Consider the following 19,647-nt stretch of genomic DNA (forward strand, 5'->3'; position numbering starts at 1 on the left):
GAAAAAAGTCATAATATCCACATAAGAAACACTAGTATTTCCTGGTTATAATTTGTAACTCTCTATTGATATTCTCTATTTGTTGAGACATTCTCCTCATTTCTTTTGGCTCTTTGAGCACTTAAGAGAGTTGATTTAAAGTCTTTTGCCTACTAGGCCCAATGTCCTTGTTCTGTCTACCCAGTGCTTTCCTTATTTAGATGCTTGTATGAAATCACCACATTCAAATATTCACATATCCCAGCTTGTGTGTTATACTTTGTATTAAAATCATGGCCACCCCTTATATATTCTTGCTTTTTTAATTCCACTTATAATTTTATGGATCAATGTGCCCTTTATGTGTCTGTGTTGATCATAGAATTAATACCATGTGGTATTATTAGGTTTGTTTAAATAATTAGATTTGCAGAACAAATATAAAAGCACACCAATTAAGTAAGATGGGCTAGTTAAGAGAAATTATACTCTGTTAGTAAATGGTAGACAATTCATAGGTTATCTTACTGTTTAACTTGAAGAAGTTTATGAATATTTTTTATTCTTCCTTCCTTAAAACTACCAAATTATCTGCTCAACTGCTGCAGAATATTAGCTGGACTTTAGAAAGCACATTCAGAAACATCCATACATGTGATGAAGGTGAGGTTGAAAAATCTTTAACAGGCAAAAAAACAAGGTCACAACTGCACTCAAAATTTATTTTTATTGAGGAAAGCCTCAAAATTGCATGAGCAGTTATGGGTCTATTAAAATAACCTTGGTTAGAAATCCAAAAATTGCAGTAGGGTTGTAGTAATGGAAACTAAAAAAAAAAAAAAAAGTGATATAAGAGAGATTGCAAACCATGTACCTACACATAGAATTTATCATTTTCAGGAAGAGGGATCAAGAGAGAAATACAAGGCAATTCTAAGAATGTTAAGCCATGGTGATTAAGATAACCACCAGGAACCAGAAAAGAAAAATAATTACAAGCAGAAGCTGGTTGGGAGGTAATATATGTAACTTAAGATATGTTGAGCTTTTTTGTAAAGACAAGACATCTCGTCGGCAACTGGAAAATTGCACCAGGCAGTTGAAAATACAAGAAAGGAGATTGTTAGACATGTTTCTCCTCCAGCACAAATGTGAGATTGTCTGTACTAGGCCTCCTCCTGAGCCCTGGCGGTGGACCAGCTCGTTGTAGGAGGGCATGCACAATGCCAAGGTCAAGGAAGAGGCTTTGGAAAAACCCACATAAACATTCTCATTTTGGCACAGAGTCCCTGATCCTGTTTCTCATTTTTATACGGTCAGATATTTTTATATAGTCTATTAAATCAGTTACATTTTATGTGGCCAATTATATAGCCCATCTTACATGTGTCCCTTTTATTTTCTATTGTTAATATCCACTACATGGCCACTTTTTTTTAAAGGTAAAAAAGATATAAGAAAAATAACAATCCTCAAATCATTTAAATAGGATTTGGGCCTAGTTTTCTACTTAAATTATTAGACCTTTAAGGACCTGACCTGACAATTCCCACTGAGGGAGAAAATCTTTGATATAAAGTCCTATTTGAGAAGAAACAGAGAAATCCTTACAAAGTCATGTAGTTTTTCCACATCCTTTCTCATGGAATTACATCTGCAGGGCAGCCTTCAAAAGGCTTATAGTTAAAAATCAAACGAGATAATTTATGAGAACAGGTTTTAAATTACGTATCATTAGACAGACAGACGATGATAATGACAGACTGACACAGAATATATGATGTGGTGTCCACAAGGCGGCAGAAGCGGAGGTCTCCTGCTCATACTCCCACGCCCGCCTCGCCCTGCGCCCTAGCAACAATAATCTAGTGGCCATCCAAGGACAAAAGAGCCTTTGTGAGAGCTCGGGGACCCAGTCCCAGGCCAAAGCAATTCTGCTCTGGGGTCTCACTGGAGTCCCACCCCGGATCCTACAAGAGACACGCCTGACCGTACCCCTGAAGGCAGGCCCTCCAATTTCCATCAGGAAGAAGATCCTGCAACAGCTCTGGAAAGGGGCTCTGGCCCCTCCCAGCTGCTCCAGGAGCTGTTCTGCCCATGTGGGGACTGAGCCAGCCCCTCACTGCCAGATCGGGAAGCAGTGGTTCAGGGGCCTGCTCCCCAGAGGTCAGCCCTCAAATCTCATGGTCTGACTGTGGATCTTGAAGGGGTCCTGCTCCCCCTTCTAAGCCCTCTCAGCTGCAGTATGGGAGCAGTCTCATATTCACAACTCCACAGGTAGGCCTGCCTACTTTGACCCTACTGAACCCTCAGACGGCCCTGTGACCCTAGCCCCTCCCGTCCTGGAGTCATCCTGCCCACCCAGAGGTCTGGCAGGAGACACGTTCTTCCATGTCCTTGAAAGCAGGCCTGCAGACCTTGGTCCAAGCTGTGGACCCTGACGCAGCCATTTGAATCGGTTCCAAGCCCTCTCAGACACAGTCTGGGACCAATCCTGCCTGCCCAGGGACCTGTCCCTTGATGCTCCTTCAAATGCAGACAACAATGCAAGGTTATACAGTCCACAAAAAGCCAGGCAGACATGATACCACCAAAGGACAGTAATAACTTCCAGCAACTGACCCCAAAGAAATGAAGATCTACAAATTACCTAACAAAGAGTTCCAAATAATTATCAGAAAGAAACTCAGTGAGATACAAGACAACACAGACTACTAAACAAAATCAGAAAAACAATGTAGGAATAAATGAGAAGTTTAACACTTCTGAGCAGCCTTATTGAGTTGCATCTCAGAATTTTCCACCCGGAGGACAAAGCAGGAGGATTTTATCCATCCTTTTTTTTTTTTTTTTTTTGTCCTCTATTGGTCAGGGTTAGCCTTACAGACAGGTACTACTCTCCATACTCCACTACCACAATTATAATGCCCCATGGATTCACTGGGAGCATCCAGAGAACCAGGGGCAGGAAGCCTCAGTCAGTGGTACAATCCCACAGGAGGTCGTTACACGTGCTGGAAGCTGAACCTGCTCCTTACTTCACTGGCTAGAGAAAGGTGTCGCTGAAAGGATGTAAGTGTCACCCAAGAAGTGTCCAACAGATTACAGCACACTTTAATGACCACAGTTTCTAATACGAGTGTATACAAAAAAAAAAAAAAAGATGGTTTTCTACTCACACTTCTGCCCTATCCTCTCCTAGGGAAGATGCTCAGGATGGTATCAGACTGGAAGGCTCCAGGCCCCTGCTTTCACTGTTTCTTTGGTTTTGCAACCCACCATGCTTGCAGAGCACATGTGCCTTCCAGCCAAGAGGGTGCATTCTCATTCTGAAGTTCAGTGCCAGGCCCTCCACACATATATGCTAACATTTGTTTGGAGTATTTTGCATTTATATTCATGAGAGAGAGTGGCTTTTAATTTGCCTTTCTTGTTTGTCCTTGACAGGGTTTGGTATCAAGGTTATGCTGGCCTCACAGAATGAGTTGGGAAGTACTTTGACTTTTTTTTCTGTCCTCTGGAAGAGAATGTGGAAGATTAGAGTTTTATCTTCCTTAAAAGTTTCTGGGAGAATTCACGTATGAAGGCATTTTAGCCTGGAGTTTTCTCTGTTGGAGCGTGTGAATTATGGATTCACTATCTTTAACAGACAGGGGGATATTTAAATTTTACACTTTATTTCCTGGGTACAACTTTTTTTAAGTTGTGTTTTTTTTAATAATCTTTAAAATTCATTTAAATTTTCACCATTATTAGCAGAAAGTTTGTTGAAATATCCTCTTATTTTTGTCTTATTGATTGTATTGCATGTTTTCTATTTCACTAATTAATGTCCTTTTTTCCTTTCCTTTTCCTTTTGTTTAATCTGTCACTTCTTAAGAACTTCTTGGGAAAGTGAAGAAGTAGGCAATGGATGGATCATTAATATTTAGCCCACCTTCTTTTGTAATATGTGCAAGGAAGCCTACCAGTTTGGACAAAGCCACATCAAAATTTTGACCTATGGTATTTGGTTATCATTGAATTAAAATATCCCCTAATTTCCATTGAGATTTCTTTTTGGAAAGTATATTAATTAAATTCCACACCCTTCTAGGTTTTTAAGTTTTTCCTAATTATTGATTTCTGCTTTATTCAACTATATCCAAGGGACTTATTCTGTAGGATTTAAATCTCCTTTGAGATTTGTTTAAACAATTTTTATGGCCCAGAATAAGCTTAAGTAAATATCCTAAAGTACACTGGATAAGAATGTGTATTCTTTAGTTTTTGGAGGCAGGGTTTCATACAACCTACCCATTATATAAATATAAATTTCATAGTTGACATATTTTGTCAAATATGTTAACTTTGCTGTTAAAATCCTCTGTATTTTCACTGCTTTTTGCCTATTTCTTCAATAAGATACAGAGAGAGCACAGTTAAAAACCCTTCACTCTGTTTTGAGTTTCAATTTGTATTGTCTGTTTCTCCTATTGTTTCTGTCCATTTTTCTTTATATATTTTGAAGCTCTGTTACTTGGAGCATAAAATGTCAGGCTCACTATATGTGATTTCCTTTCTCTCCAGGATCTTTGCCCCTGAAGGCCTATCTTGGGTTTTTAACCGATATCCTCAAGCAGTTAACACTTTCTGGATGGTTTACTAGTTTATAGAAATGTAGCTATTACAGACTAAAGGTGTCTCTCCAAAATTCATAGTTGAAGCCCTAACCCCCAATGTGATGATATTTGGTGCCTTTAAAAGTATTCAGGTTTAGATTAGGTCTTGAGAGTGGGACCCTCATGGTGGTATTAGTGCCCTTTTAAGAAGAAAAAGACAGAGAGACTGCACTCTCCAGACAAACACATTAAGGAAAGGTCACGTGAGCACACGGTAAGAAGGTGGCCGTCTACTAGCTAAGGCAGGCTCTTACCAGGAACTGAATCTGCCACCATCTTGATCTCACTTCCTAGTACCAGAACTGCAGGAAATAAATGTCTAGCACTGAAAACCTCCAGTCTATGGTATTTTGTTACAGCAGCCCAAGCTGCCTAAGGCATTAACTAACTTTTCTAAATTGATCATACGCTCAGCCACCTGGCCAGACTCAGTTCCTTTACCATGAGGTAGGACAGCATCTTAGGTACAATGTGATCATCCCAAGTTTTCTTGGGAGACCAGTCTGCGTATGGGACTTGACTTGTGTTTGGTTTCCTCCCTTTCCTCACCCTGCTTTCTCCCTCAGTTCCTTTCACTATTTTCTCCTGGGAGCTATTCCCTAATAAACTACTGGCACCTCATCATTGCCCAGGGTGTGCTTCTGGGGGATTCCACCTGACACACCACATGATTTCTTAACTCACAGTTTTCTCTGTACCTACATGTTAAATTTTCCCACTCAGCATTGTGAAAAATATTATATATACATAAAGAAAGGTACATTATGTATTAATGATAATTTTAAATTTTATGAATGCATTTTAATTGACCAAATTTGAGCTACTATATCACAATTTCAGTAGGATCATATATGCAAGTTGAATTCTTAGATTTTATGGCAGCTTAAGACATTTCCTAAGCCAGGAGCATTCTATGTCTTCTCATTTGAGGGGACAGAGAAGAACAATCTGCCTTAACATATCCTACTTACTCTCTTATTGAAGGGCCTTCAATTTCACTTTCTCACATGCTTTGAAAAGATCACAGTGAGTCAGAAAGAAAAGATATAACCTATAGAATCGTATGAATAAAAAAGAGTGTATTGTCATAGAGTTTAGAGATCCTCAAATTCAACCCCTTTCTTTTATAGGAAAGGAGAACAAGAGATCATTTTATTTCCCCAAGGCAACTCACAGTTTAGTACTCCAATCTAGTTTTTGTGTTGCCAAAACCAGATTTTTTATCACTAAAAATTGCTTAGGAATGGCTACTTGGTATATTCACTTGGATTACATTATCAGATTGATCTGGAGCTGAAGGAAGTGTGCTACAGGGCAGACAAAGACAAGAAAAGGAAGATAGAGAGAAGACCATGATGCTAGCAGGAGAGATGAGAAAAGAATGGGACATATCCTTAGGGGCCCAGAAGGGAGGTCAACATGCAAAGTCAACAGAGAGTCAAACAGCCAGGTGGATAATCACCTCTGTTGTTAAGTCTAGTGAACAGTCAATAGAAGAGTATAAGCAATTCTATATTAATCACAGAAATGACAGCAAACTCTCCTCTGCCTTAATGAACATAGGATATAGGTATAGTGAGAAATAAGATGTAAATCTTGACTCATTTTTGTTCTATCTTCTCAAGGCCAGCATACAAAATATAATCTATAAGCACAGATGACACACCGCAGATCATAAGGTTGATCTAGAACTTCATTTTCCAAACCTTGATCAAAATGTTAATCTCTTTGGAAGTTCTTTTTTAACTTCATAATCCAATTTCCAATTGCTAAAGAAGTAAAATATTTTAAGTAAAACCATCAGATCATCCTAGTTCACAGACTTTGACTAAGGATATAGGAGAATGTTTTATCTTTACTTCAAGCTAATAATGAACATAAAAAATATAACTATAATTAATCATGAAGAAATCAGCTCTTACTACCAGAGTTATATAGAAGCCTGAATTCCCTGAGATTCTTTTGTAATGTATACATTTGGTCCTGTGAGGTTTACTAAAATATGGTTAATTAGCAGGACACACTTTGAAACTGTTTACCTTTCTCTTGGGACTGTGCTTTTCTCATGGTCATACCGGAGCCAAGATCATTTTTAATAAAGCCAATACCATTTCAGTACTATCCCTATCCTTCAAATAGAAAATTAGGAAAGTAAAGAGATATCTGTATGGTGCGGTTGGTTAAGCATCCAACTTTTGGTTTCGGCTCCGGTCCATCTCAACGTGGTAGGATCAAGCCCCATGTGGAGCCCTCAACAGGCTTCGAGCTTAGCCAGGAGTCTGCTTAAGATTCTCTCCCTTTGGGGGATCCCTGGGTGGCGCAGCGGTTTGGTGCCTGCCTTTGGCCCAGGGCGTGAGCCTGGACACCAGGGATCGAATCCCATGTCGGGCTCCCGGTGCATGGAGCCTGCTTCTCTCTCTGCCTCTCTCTCTGTGTGTGTGTGACTATCAAAGATAACTTTTTTAAAAAAAAATTAAAGATTCTCTCTTTTTGGACAGCCCCGGTGGCGCAGCGGTTTAGCGCCGCCTGCAGCCCAGGGCGTGATCCTGGAGACCCTGGATCGAGTCCCACGTCGGGCTCTCTGCATGGAGCCTGCTTCTCCCTCTGCCTGTGTCTCTGCCTCTCTCTCTCTCACTGTCTCTATGAATGAATAAATACATAAAAATCTAAAAAAAAAAAAGATTCTCTCTCTTTCCCTCTGCCCCCCGCCCCCCGCCCCCCTCCCCCGTGCACACACGTGTACTGTCTCTCAAATAAATAAATAAATCTTTAAAAGAAAGATAATGAGGAAATTAAAGCACAGTTTTTAAATATTTTTTCCATCCTTAGAAAGAGTAAGAGGTAGCAGTGATTTAAATCCAAGAATGGTGAATTGGTCTAATACGGAACTGTCTGCTTTCACCTAAAATTTTATGGTCCACTGAAAAGAGAGAGAGTATGAGAGAGAGTAGGTTAGCTAAGGTTCAAGTGTGTTGGGGATGCTTGTGTTCTGGGACTACAGGAGTAACTCTCAGGAATCTGACTATTCAGGGATTTAGTTGGGTTTAAGCACTCTCATCTCACGGTTAAGAACTGTACGTCTCCTAATCCTGGCGATAAGTTAGGGCAGGAGACAGAAAAATCAGGCAGAGCTGGTAAGAAGTCATGTACTCACAGCCTGAATCAGCAGGAAGGGGTATGCCCCTTGCAGTTTAGATAATTATTCAGGTGCCAAGGACATGTCAGTTTCCAGGTGTAATGGGGAGGCAGGTGATATAGAAGCAAATAAACTGCTGGCATCTTTTGTTCTCTCACACATACAAGAAAAGGCCATCCCCAATGCACCAAATTCGTATTCTCAGTCAGGAAGCTTGCCCACCCCATCTCTGGTCCTGGGGACCCCTCAGGTACACTCTTGACCCATACTCATTGTGCCAAAGAGGCTCCTCTTTCTAAAGAAGGGGAGTTTTTCCAGGGCTGTGCAACATTCATCTCTTACTCTTTCCCTCATAAAGAAAGTATTGGTTATTAAGTGCATTAATGTTATCATTTTTTAAATGTGATAATTATACGAGATTTTATGCAATATGTTTAACAGCAGGAAACATTCACCTCATCTGTCCTCTTAAGCACTGACATGCATCATGTATACCTTGGGGATTTATCTTTTGGGTTTTAATTTAGGCATCATAGTTGTATGGGAACAAGCACAATGATTCAGGGCAGTAAAAATCATCAAATAATTCTGTATAGAATATCATAATTATTCTCATTAGAAGTACACCCGAAAATGGGAGTTCTCTCAGTCAATTAACCAAATATGCTAATTTCTCTACAGATAGATGTTTGATTTTAATAGCAAATGCTACAGGCATGGGGAAAACATTGCTCTGTAAGCATTTAGAATAGACGGGTTTAGCTGCAGTTAAAAAAACAGCGGGAAAATAGAGACAAACATTCTACTTTCTAGCAAAATAGGATATATTTTGATCTTACAGAATAGATGAGAGAAAACCTACAGTTTTTTTCACTTATGGAAGCAATCTGCCATATAAATAGACACATGTACATATATATATGTTTGCACTCATACATTTAAGTATTTTATTTTGCTAAAATAAAAAATATTTGTGTGTAATAACTCTATTTATTCCTTTATTATTTTACATGTATACACAAGTACATCAGTTTGCAATAACCCATTTCCTAGGTTTCGCAAGTACATGAAAATAAAACTTTCATTTGGATTGCATTGCAGCATGAACAACAGTTCTACATATGTGGCTTCCTTATATTCCATCCTAAGAACACACTGGACTATCAAATGACGCACTAGAGCCTGTTTGAACTTGGCATAGACAACAGTAACTTTAGTTGCCCATCATAATTCAAACTACACTGAAACTGCAACAATATAGTATTACATAAAGGCAGAGAAAGACTGAATTCTTCTATGTAGCTAGTATTTGCAGTGATGGGTTTTTGTTGATCTATGTTGTTTACCATTACATTTGCACTACACTTCTCTGAACTATGACATCTTTCAGGTTCAAATTGAGAGGCATCCAGTATAAAAGTATGGAAAACAAGTCATTTACTCAAAGGCACTTGTCCTAGCTTCCCAGTGGCTGCTACCACTAACTAGGCAGCTTAAAACAACAGAACTTATTCTCTCACAGTTTTGGAGGCTGGAAGTCCAAAATCAAAGTATCAGCAGGTCCATGTGCCTCCCTCTGGAGACTTTAGGGAAGACTCCTTCCCTGCCTCCATTTCTTGGTTTATAGCCAGATCATTCCAATTTCTGCTTCCATTTCTACATCTTGCATTTCCACATGGCCTTCTTCTCTTGGTCTCTTCTGTCTCTGTGTGTCTCCAAATCTTATTCTCTTTGGAAGGCCTGATCTGGAGCTTGCCCTAAGCCAGTATGACCTCATTCCATATGACCTTAACTTGATCACACTGCAGAGACCTATGTCCAAATAGAGTCACATTCATAGGTATCAGGGTTAGAACTTGGATATATCCTTCTGGAGGACACAACTCAACCGACAACAGCACTCAAGTGACAAAATTAAATTAATATGCCTTAAAAAAATGTTCATTTTTCTTCCTCCCTCCTGGTAGACTCATTATGTTCAAAAGTATCTTTTCCTGGTCTCCTTCTCCCACCACGGGGCCTCATTATTTTCACAGTTAAAGTCATGGTTGCATTTATCTCACGGATGGAGAACTGCAGCTGGATAAGCTTGATTCTTTGTTTCTTGTTTGTCTGTTCTTTGGCTCTAAGTTTTCTAGATTCCACAGGAAAGAGGTCACTCTATCTGTGTTTCTGGGATACTGAGACCTTCATTTGTTGATTTGGTTTATTTATACATCACCTCCTGACTTGATTAAACACCTTTCTACAGCCTGATCTAAATATACTACAAGGAAAGTTGATAGTAGAAATAATATATAGCCTTTAATAAATCACTCAAAATCTGACATTCCTTTGTAAACACTCAATGTAATTATGAGGAAAGAGAAAAGAGAAGCTAAATAAAAAAGAAAAAATGTAATCAAGTAGGTTGACAACCAGCAAAAGATAATTAAAATGATCCTGTTTTGTTTCTCCATTTCATTAACATGCAAATGAGATTCATGAAGTTTGATACTGTGGTTCACCAAGAGCTATAGAAACGAATTAAGAATGAAAATGAGTCTCACTGATGGAGACTTCTGATGAGTCTATAAATTAATGTAAAATATGATTTGATCCAATTAATAACATATACATTTTGGGTGATTTATTGAATCTCAGCAAATGAAATAAAGAAAAATAGTTAAATTAAATGTTCTATCCTTCTGTGGGCCAGATCCTAGGAAAGCTCTTGTTACTCAAATAGAGCAGTGGTAGATGTAAAACCCTGACTTACTTTGAAAGGGAGGATAAGATGGAGATCTCATTGTAAGATCAGTGTTGGGATGTCAAGTATTCCTGTAGGAGCTGGACTGGTCATCAGAGGGGCTAGAAGAGCTCACTTGCCTCTGGTCAGCAAAGAATTCAGAATTGCAAATAGGGAAAAAGAGTCCAGTGTGACAAATAACCCTCACTACAAGGCACATAAAAGTAACAGATGAGGGCTAATCTACACAAATCCATTCAACGCTCCTCAAATTCCTCATGCAATACAAGGACCTCTGTGCTTGCTCTGCCATTGATGCTTTCACACTCAGAAACACATATAAGTGACTGTCTCAAATAATAGGAGATAACATTTTAAAATACACTTAAATTTAAAGTCATGCTAAAGTGTTAGATATTTATCATGTGTACCAGATGGCAAAACACAGACACACACACACATATGATGTATTTGTTATGTCCAATGTTCATTGTGTTCAAGCATCATAACGGCACTGAGGATAACATCAAGGAGAAAAATGAGAAGAAGTGGCTGACATATGGCATGCGAGAAGGGGATAATAAATGAGCAAATCACGGTTTCAATAATATATGATGTCGGTGTCTATTTTCTCATGGTTGCTAAAAATGTTTTCTGTGTTAGGATTGCCAAGCCTCTTTCCATAGAATGTAAGTGCAGATGGCTTCTGCCTCAGCATATTATGGAAAGGGGCCACGCTGATGCTGTTTCTAAGCGCGCACAGTTTTGAAACTCTCTCTTACTTCAATAGCAAGTTGTCTTTTAATTATCTGCACTTTCCTTTAAACATATTCAAGCAATCAAACACAACCTACCTAAGAGATTGTCAACAAGATGAACAGATGATTCCTAAAGGAGCACGAAACCTATTAAGTTCCCTTTCCTCCACAGGAGAAAATCATGCCATCGACACTGAGAACTAAACAAACTGAGGGATTCTTATTTTTAAATAATTAACATGTTTGGAAATTACTTCTTCTTGCAAGCTTCCTGTTTAACCTGAAGGAGAGTGTCAATTAAATTTTCCTGGCTACAGTATACAGAATGACTATAGATTGCACTAGAAAGGTTTATTTTATAAAAGAAATATAAAGCTCACCATGCTGAAGGAATGTGGTGGTTTAGGTGTTGAAATGATGATACAGGATTTTAAAATGGGAAATGACCCTTTGCCATTCCAGAATCAGGCCTGCAGGTCACACAGTTCTCATGAGTTCCAGCCATTTGCTGACTGAGACACATACTTCCTTTTATAACATATCCCTTATAATGATTTTCTTACAAGAAAATGGAAAATTAATGAGATTCATCATGAACCAATCTGAAGGAAAAAAGCAGACTTACCATCTCTTCGATTTAGCCTTGCAAATCCAGCACCATGACTGCTAGAAAGTTCAGATGAACTGCTGAATGATGCCTGAGACAAGGTAGACACCAGAGGCTCATCACAATCATCTGCCAAAAGGGGAAATCCACATTTAGGTTAGTACAGTGCTAACAGCTTTCTTGGATTCAATAGATCAAACAAACAAAACAAAATACTAAGATCTCTACCAATATGCCATTTTCTCATACCAATATATGCCATTTTCTATTAGAGGTCTAATAAGTTCAGTAAGAAAAGAAAAAGAACTTTAAAGACATGAGAATATGAAAATAGGGAAGAAAAATTTCACAGATATTATAAAACAATATAATATCTTGAGGTTGAAAAAAGGTTTACCTAAGCAAGAAACAAGAAATATTTAATCAGTATACCAAATTTATAAATAAATGTATATAAGGAAAGATGAACAAATTAAACTATATTAAAATTAAGAAATTATGGTTCCCAAAAGACACATAAAGAGAAACATTACCTGTGGAAAGTATGTGGAAAACAGCATATGATTAGTACTCCAAATTAAGAAAACCAAAATAAAATAAAGGAAAACAGGGGCGCCTGGGGGCCTAAGTTGATTGAGCATCTAAGTCTTGGTTTCAGCTCAGGTCATGATCTCATGGATCGTGAGATGGAGCCCTAGGTCAGGCTCCATGCTCAGTGGGGACTCTGCTTGAAGATTCTTTCCTTCTGCCCCTCCCCCAACTGGCGTGTGTGTGTGTGTGTGTGTGTGTGTGTGTGTGTGTGTGTGTGTGCGCGCGCACACACACTCTCTCTCTCTCTCTCTAAAATAAATAAATCTTAAAAAAAATAAAATAAAATAAAATAAAATAAAATAAATAAATCTTAAAAAAATAAAGTAAAACAAAAACTACCTTTAAAACAGCTAGAAAACACACTTGGAAAAATGGCACATGGGAAGACCAGAGAGCTCACAGACTAAAATCTATATAAACTGATGCTCGTCAGTTAAAAAAGATATATAAATCAAGACTACAATTAGATACTATTTTACAAACGGTATATTCAGAAGACTTTAGACTTCTGACAACACCAGATCATCTGGAGAACGTGGTCCAAAAGAAGTACCAATAGGCTGGTGGTGGGAGTATAAATTTGAGCACCTACTTTAAAAAGAAACAGTTTTTCATTAGCGTGTACGTTTGAACTTTCCACACCCTGACATTCCTCCAATTCCATTAATATGTACGTCCTCCTGGGCAGAGTATCTCTAAGATGAACCACTGGTCTCAAGGAGTTTACCTTCTAACCCAAGGATGTGATATGAATACTAGTATTTTCTCTGTCTCATGAAAAGAGAAAAGTTGGGAAACACTGACCTAGAGCAACTCTTGCATTTGTGCAGCAGGAGATGTGCAATTTCCAGCAATACTGCTCATAATAGGAAAGAATTGTTGACAACCCAAACATCCAATGACCAAAGAACAGATCAATAAATCGTAGTACTCTTTACAATGCAATAATACACAGCAGTACAAAGGAAATACACCAAGGCATACCATTCAAAGAGAATGGCTGGATCTTAGACACAGAATTTGTAGTGAAAAAAATAAAATTGTAGAAGACCATAGAATATATATTTGATAGTTTTGAGTATGTTAAAAATAAGCAAAGCTAGGCAATATGTTGCTTAAGAATATATAAGATTTTTAAAAAGCTATTTGAAAAAAAGAAATGAAGAGCATAAAATTCAGGGGAGTGGTTACTTTGGGAGGAAGGCAGTGTGTGTGTGTGTGTGTGTGTGTGTGTGTGTGTGTGTGTGTACAATATGTATATATATGTCAACACACACATAAGAATATATGTGAAAGTATACATCTGTCTATCATCTATCCTTTTATGTGTATCACATATAAAGTTAAAAATAAGACACAAAGAGAGAGGGAAAGTATAAGAATAATCTCATGGTGACCATGATATCCAGACATGCTTATTTTATTCAGCTAGTTCTTCATTCCATACAATCTTTACGTATTTGTCTTTTATGTATATACATAATATGAATATTATATATAATAAATTTATTTAATTTAATTTAAATAAGCAATCTTATTTAAATTAAATTAATCTAGGAATTATCTAGATTCATCTGAAATTTTATGAAGCTTACTCTGCCCAGTTTTTTTTTTTAAAGTCATTAGTAGTTTCATTGTCTAAAGTGTAAGAGCTAAGTAAAAATTTACCAACTTAACAACACTGGCAGGCCTTTCAGAAGAATTTGCCTGAGATAGCATTTTACTTTTTAAGACTGTCTCATTTTCATTTAAAGTCCACTCTTTCTTCCTACACAACTTAAATTCTTTAGCTAACTCTTAAGACAGACTTGATAACTGGCCCACAGTTCCTGCATGTCTATTGATTGGCTTAAGTACTGTCGCTGTCGATCTGGTGGTAAGTCAAGTATTAAGGAACGCAGACATAAAGGGACAAACAATCCATGGAGTGACAAAGGAAGTTCTGATTATGCCTAATCATGAGCAACTACCAAAATGCTTCAGTATACTGTGGAAAGGACAATGTGTGCGTCTGCACATGGGTCTCCATGTGCAAGTCAGTGAATTACCTCTCTGGGGAAGGGGTGCATATGTAGGTGTGTTTATCAGAAGTACAGTCATTTTTGAATCATTATCAGTATTCAGATGTAAGTGTGACAAAAAAAGAGTGTTTAACTGCAATTCACAATCAATTATGCAGATTCAAATCGATGTTTCAGATGTAAAATGCCTCTCCAGTGCAATCACTCTTGAGGGCATATATTTACTGCTTATTTGTTTTTGCCATTATAAATTGAGAATCAATACTGTTCTATTTTTAGCTTAAAGTGGGATTAAAATAAGGAAGGGGTGTTCATTTCATTTATGGGGAAAAGGACATGAGATATGGGAAATGGACCAGGGAGGCTTCTGGTGCTTGGTAAAGTTCCAGTTGTTGACCTGAGGAGTGATTACATGTTATTATGTTTTATCATGAGGATATACATTTCATCATGATCTACTGTGTGTTTATTTACCAATAAAATATTCTAAAATTATTCTTACATTGATAACAACATTCAGTGAATACTCTGTGCTAAGAACATACAATCATTTCACGTAGTTATTAATCTTTACCACTCTCTCTCCTCTTTGAGATACCAATATTACTGTTATTTTACAGATGAGGTAACTGAGATACAGACTTTGGTTAATTTGCTTGTCTTACTGTAGTGGAACCATGATATTCAAAGAGTGAATTGGGGTCTAGAATCTGGTATGTAAGAACATCATAAATTCAATTACCATTTCTTTAGGTTTGGAGTACAGAAGATACCAGAATGACATAAATAAACTGTCTCTCAAGAAGTTGTATATTCTAATCCCAGATGTGCTAAGCAATTTATTACCCAAAAGCTATAAAATAGTAAACAAATTATAAAACTACTGGTCTTCAACAGTCTTGGACCAAGGGAGGGAGGTTTCAGGTAGTCTGATGAGTCTGGAGTAAAAGGAGTATTTCCCTCTGGACCTTAATAAAATGGAATTCTGGGTTAAATAACAGCCTCCTATGAATTTAATTCCAGAAAAACAAGTTTTTTCTAATTGTACCAGTAAATGCAGTAAGATGCAGTTCTAGACTTGCAAAGCTGAGAACCACACTGGATTTATCACCCCAGGGGACATTTAGTGACATCCAGAGATACTCTGGTCATCACAACTTGGGGAAATTCTAGAATCTGGTGGGTGAAGACCAGGGATGCTCCTAAACATCCTATGGTGCACAGGGAAGCCCTCCACAACAAAAAATTATCTAGTCCCAAATGTCAATAATGCACCAGCTGAGAAGCTGAGAAACCATCCTAGACTCTGGTAAAAGCAACCCAGTGAACTATCTTTTCTGGACTAGTCTCTCATCTACAACTCTCAGCTTCCTCGAATTTTCATGATTAATAATTTATAGCTTCTCAGAGTGCAAATGATCATTGTTCAGAGTGCATAGATATTTAAGTATTTAAGTAAGGAGCTTTCAAATCTGAAATAATATAATATTTCGGTTCAAAACATAACTGTATTATTTTTAAATAAAATACTATCTCAGAGCATTACCATCCTGGTCCCTTCATCAGAGACATATATATGTACCTTTATTATTATACACATAATAGTACATATGTATTATAGTATACACATATCATACTTGCATATGTACAAATGTGTACTTATGTATGCATACATGTATTAATAATATATAAATATACATATATGTACATACACATATATAATGTATACATGTACATATAAAATATGTATAAAAGCTGTATAAATGTTAATTTGGCTATCAAATTGTAAATGACGGCATTCACTTACTATATAGTATCTTTATATAAACATATATAAATATATTTTATATGTAACATATACATAATGTGTTATTAATAAAAGGAAAACATATGCATAAATACACACATAAATATGAATTCAGACAAACTAGAAATATACAAATATAGTTTACACATTACATGTACATATAAGTATAAATATACAAAGTTGTGTGTAAATAATATTTTATAAATTTACATGTTATATATACATTAGTGTGCATGTCTATGCTATATAATATGTACATACAATTATATGCTATCATAAATATACACGCGTATTATATATAATGCATGCAACACATGTGTTGTATACGTAATGTGCACATTTGCATATGTGAATGTACAGCGTACAGATACTGGGCTTTCGCCCCCAGCCCTGCAAGTCTCCGGAGGTCCGCCCACCACAGAAGCTGCCAAGTGCTAATGTGTAGTGGGGACGTTGGCGGCGTACGGTCAGCCAGGGCAGCCCCCCCTGCCTCTGCGGGCAGACGAGCCGCACAGCCTGGGGCCCTCAGCTCACCTCACCTCTCTCCCAGGGCTGCAGCCAGCTCACCTCCGCCCCTGGCACATCATGTGGCATGTGTGCCGCTCGCCCCTCCTCTGTCCAGCCCTTGCTTTGTACTGGCGTGGACGCCCCAGCTCCCCACTCCCCTCGCGCTGTCTTTTGACATTTCGAAGGAAGGGTCCTAAATTACAGGGGTTAGGGTGCAACTGCTTCGCCGCTCTCCCCACTTAGTACGATAGGCCCGACCTGGCCCTCAGTGCCACTTCTGCACCCCTCACCACCTGCACATGCGACGGACTGTCTACCCCCCGCGAGAGAGCTCTGGCCTGCACCCACTTTCCTCCTCGGGGCTAGAGGGTGGGACGGGGGTCCTCACAGCTTCCCTCCAGGCTTCGGGCGGCCGCCGTGCACGCAGGGACTCAGCTCCCGCCCCACCCCACCCCACCCCATCCCATCCCATCCCACCCCCCCACCCCACCCCACCCCATCCCACCCCATCCCATCCCATCCTATCCCACCCCACCCCCCCACCCCATCCCACCCCATCCCATCCCATCCCACCCAGCGCCACAGGTGAGGAGCCAGGAGCACTGCCCCAACTCCCTGCAAGAACCTAATGAGGGCTGAGCGAACAGCCTGACTTCTTTATTACCGGAGGGAAGGGGGGGGGCACATCTAGGTCAAAGGGCCACAGTAGCTCATTAAGACTCCAGTCACTAATGAAATTTAAAAATACAGTCATTAAGGGGGAAGGCTAGTACCATTCAAAACGGTGGCAGGGCATGTTTGGTTCATTAATGTCTTTTTCTATTACAAGAAGAAATGGACATCACTCTTATTACTGTGTTTTCCCAAAATTATGTTACTTTGTATCCAACCTTTTTCATAGTCATTTTAGAATTTCCACATTAGCCTCCATACACTTAGATATGTGAAACTAGAGTTTTTAATCTGTTTTTGTAAAACAGAAAAAGACTACATGAAGAAGACATTTTTAGTGAATTCTGCTAGAATATCCATATTAACTTAATTTATATTAAGACATTTGCCTACACACACACAAAGACACAAACCTACAGCCCTCAGGTCAATATCTCAGAAAAGTGACCATTTATTCTTCACATGAGAGAAAAACTTACCACTGTCATTAAAAAGACAATGATAAATTAGATCTCTGGCAAACTGTGTATATAAAAAACTCAGTAGCCTCTTACAAATAAAGATGCAAGCTACAGTGAAAGTATTTTAATATAGCTTGATTGAAAGTAATTTAATTTTATTTTACAAAGGGCTTTAATGCATAATTCTCATAAGTAAGTAAAAGCCGTTCAGTTTTTAATAAAAGTAATTCAATTTTCTTAATCTCTGTGTAATACTACCTGTACTAAGATAATAGGTATATATTATTAGCTGCTTATGTTCTCAGTGCCTCACAGGTATTAACTCATTTGATCCTGAAAAATAGCCTATAGTACTTGATAGTATTAACTCCATTGGACAATTGAAGAGAAAGGTACACCATGGTTAAATAATTTACCTAAGGATACAGAACTCCTATTCTGAGTAAGTATTGTTGAAATAAGTATTAGTAATCTAAAATATACTTGACCAAAAACAGGGCTGATTTGCAGTAGCATTCAGCTAAGTTGTCACTGAGTAAAACAACCTTCTCTATTATTTGGAAGACCTGCCAAAATCACTTGCATGTCTGCTAATGAACCCATGTTTCCCAGAGGAATATTCATTGGAGAAGGATAGGATAGGACTGAATAGGATAGGATATGATGGGACAGGATAGGATAGATAGCAAACATACTTAATTTTTTTTTTTTTAAGTAGGCTCCATGCTGGGCATGGAGCCCAAAGCAAGACTTGAACTCACAACCCTGAGATCAAGACCTGAGCTGAGATCAAGAATCAGAAGCTTAACTGACTGAACCACCTAGGCACCCCCATGCTTAAAATTCCCCATACAACTAGAGGCAGGGGGGTGAGATCTTTGACAAGGAGCTTTGGACACATTAGAATCTCAGTCTTTTCAGAAAAACCTAGTCCAAATACTCCATTGACAGAATCAGAATTAAGGAATGACCTTCCCTTCAAGAAATCCATTTCTTTGAACAAAATGTTTTATTCTAATCTATATTATTGAAATTGTCATTCAGTTAAAATCAGAAATCATCAACTAATTTAAGAAAATATGGAATTATCCTGACGTATATCAAAAATATAGTGTACAAGCCAAGATCTCATCCAAAAAGTTAGGCAATGATATTTTTCTTTTATCATAAGCCCAGTCTGAGTTAGTTCAACAAATTGTTCAGGCCTAGTTTCAAGATTCCAGGAATAGTCCCATCTCCCTACCCTGACATGACACAGGATCCAGTCCGTCATGCACCTCTGACTCTTACAAATGGGAAATGGCCAGATGATATACAAAGATAGAACTCTGACCCATAACTTGGAGCAAGCAGCCCAGGAAGCCGACCTACTATCTACAGGAACACACACCTAATCAATCACATAGGATGCCCTGCTTCTACTTAGCCTGCTTTCTGCTTCCCATGCCAGCAGCCTCCAAACTGAGCATACCTGAAGCCTCCCCCTTTTTTTCCCTTTAAAGATTTCCCTTCCCCCTACCTGCCTTTGAGTCTCTGCCAAACACAAGTGATGATGGCTGACTCACTTGCTATAGTGAACTCTGAATCACTAGCCTTTGCCTTTCTAATGGTCTTCCTTTACTTCCGTGACACTGAATTTCTACCCATCTCTGCAGGCTCATCCTCACAGTTGTAATCATCCCAGGCATTCACTCAGCACATCAAGGAAAAGTCATAGAA

At 38.4% G+C, this 19,647-nt stretch overlaps 1 protein-coding gene across 1 annotated transcript in view; it reads right to left on the reverse strand.

Moving 5' to 3' along the window:
* The window catches only part of CNTNAP4 (contactin associated protein family member 4), a 245,529-nt gene that overhangs the window by 199,065 nt on the left and 26,817 nt on the right, over nucleotides 1-19,647 (reverse strand). Inside the window, exon 2 of the mRNA XM_041769954.1 lies at nucleotides 11,888-11,998. Within this exon, the coding sequence (XP_041625888.1) occupies nucleotides 11,888-11,998 (111 nt within the window). The remainder of the gene's footprint in view (nucleotides 1-11,887; nucleotides 11,999-19,647) is intronic.

Source organism: Vulpes lagopus, chromosome 10, assembly GCF_018345385.1.
Source record: "Vulpes lagopus strain Blue_001 chromosome 10, ASM1834538v1, whole genome shotgun sequence".
NCBI lineage: Eukaryota > Metazoa > Chordata > Mammalia > Carnivora > Canidae > Vulpes > Vulpes lagopus.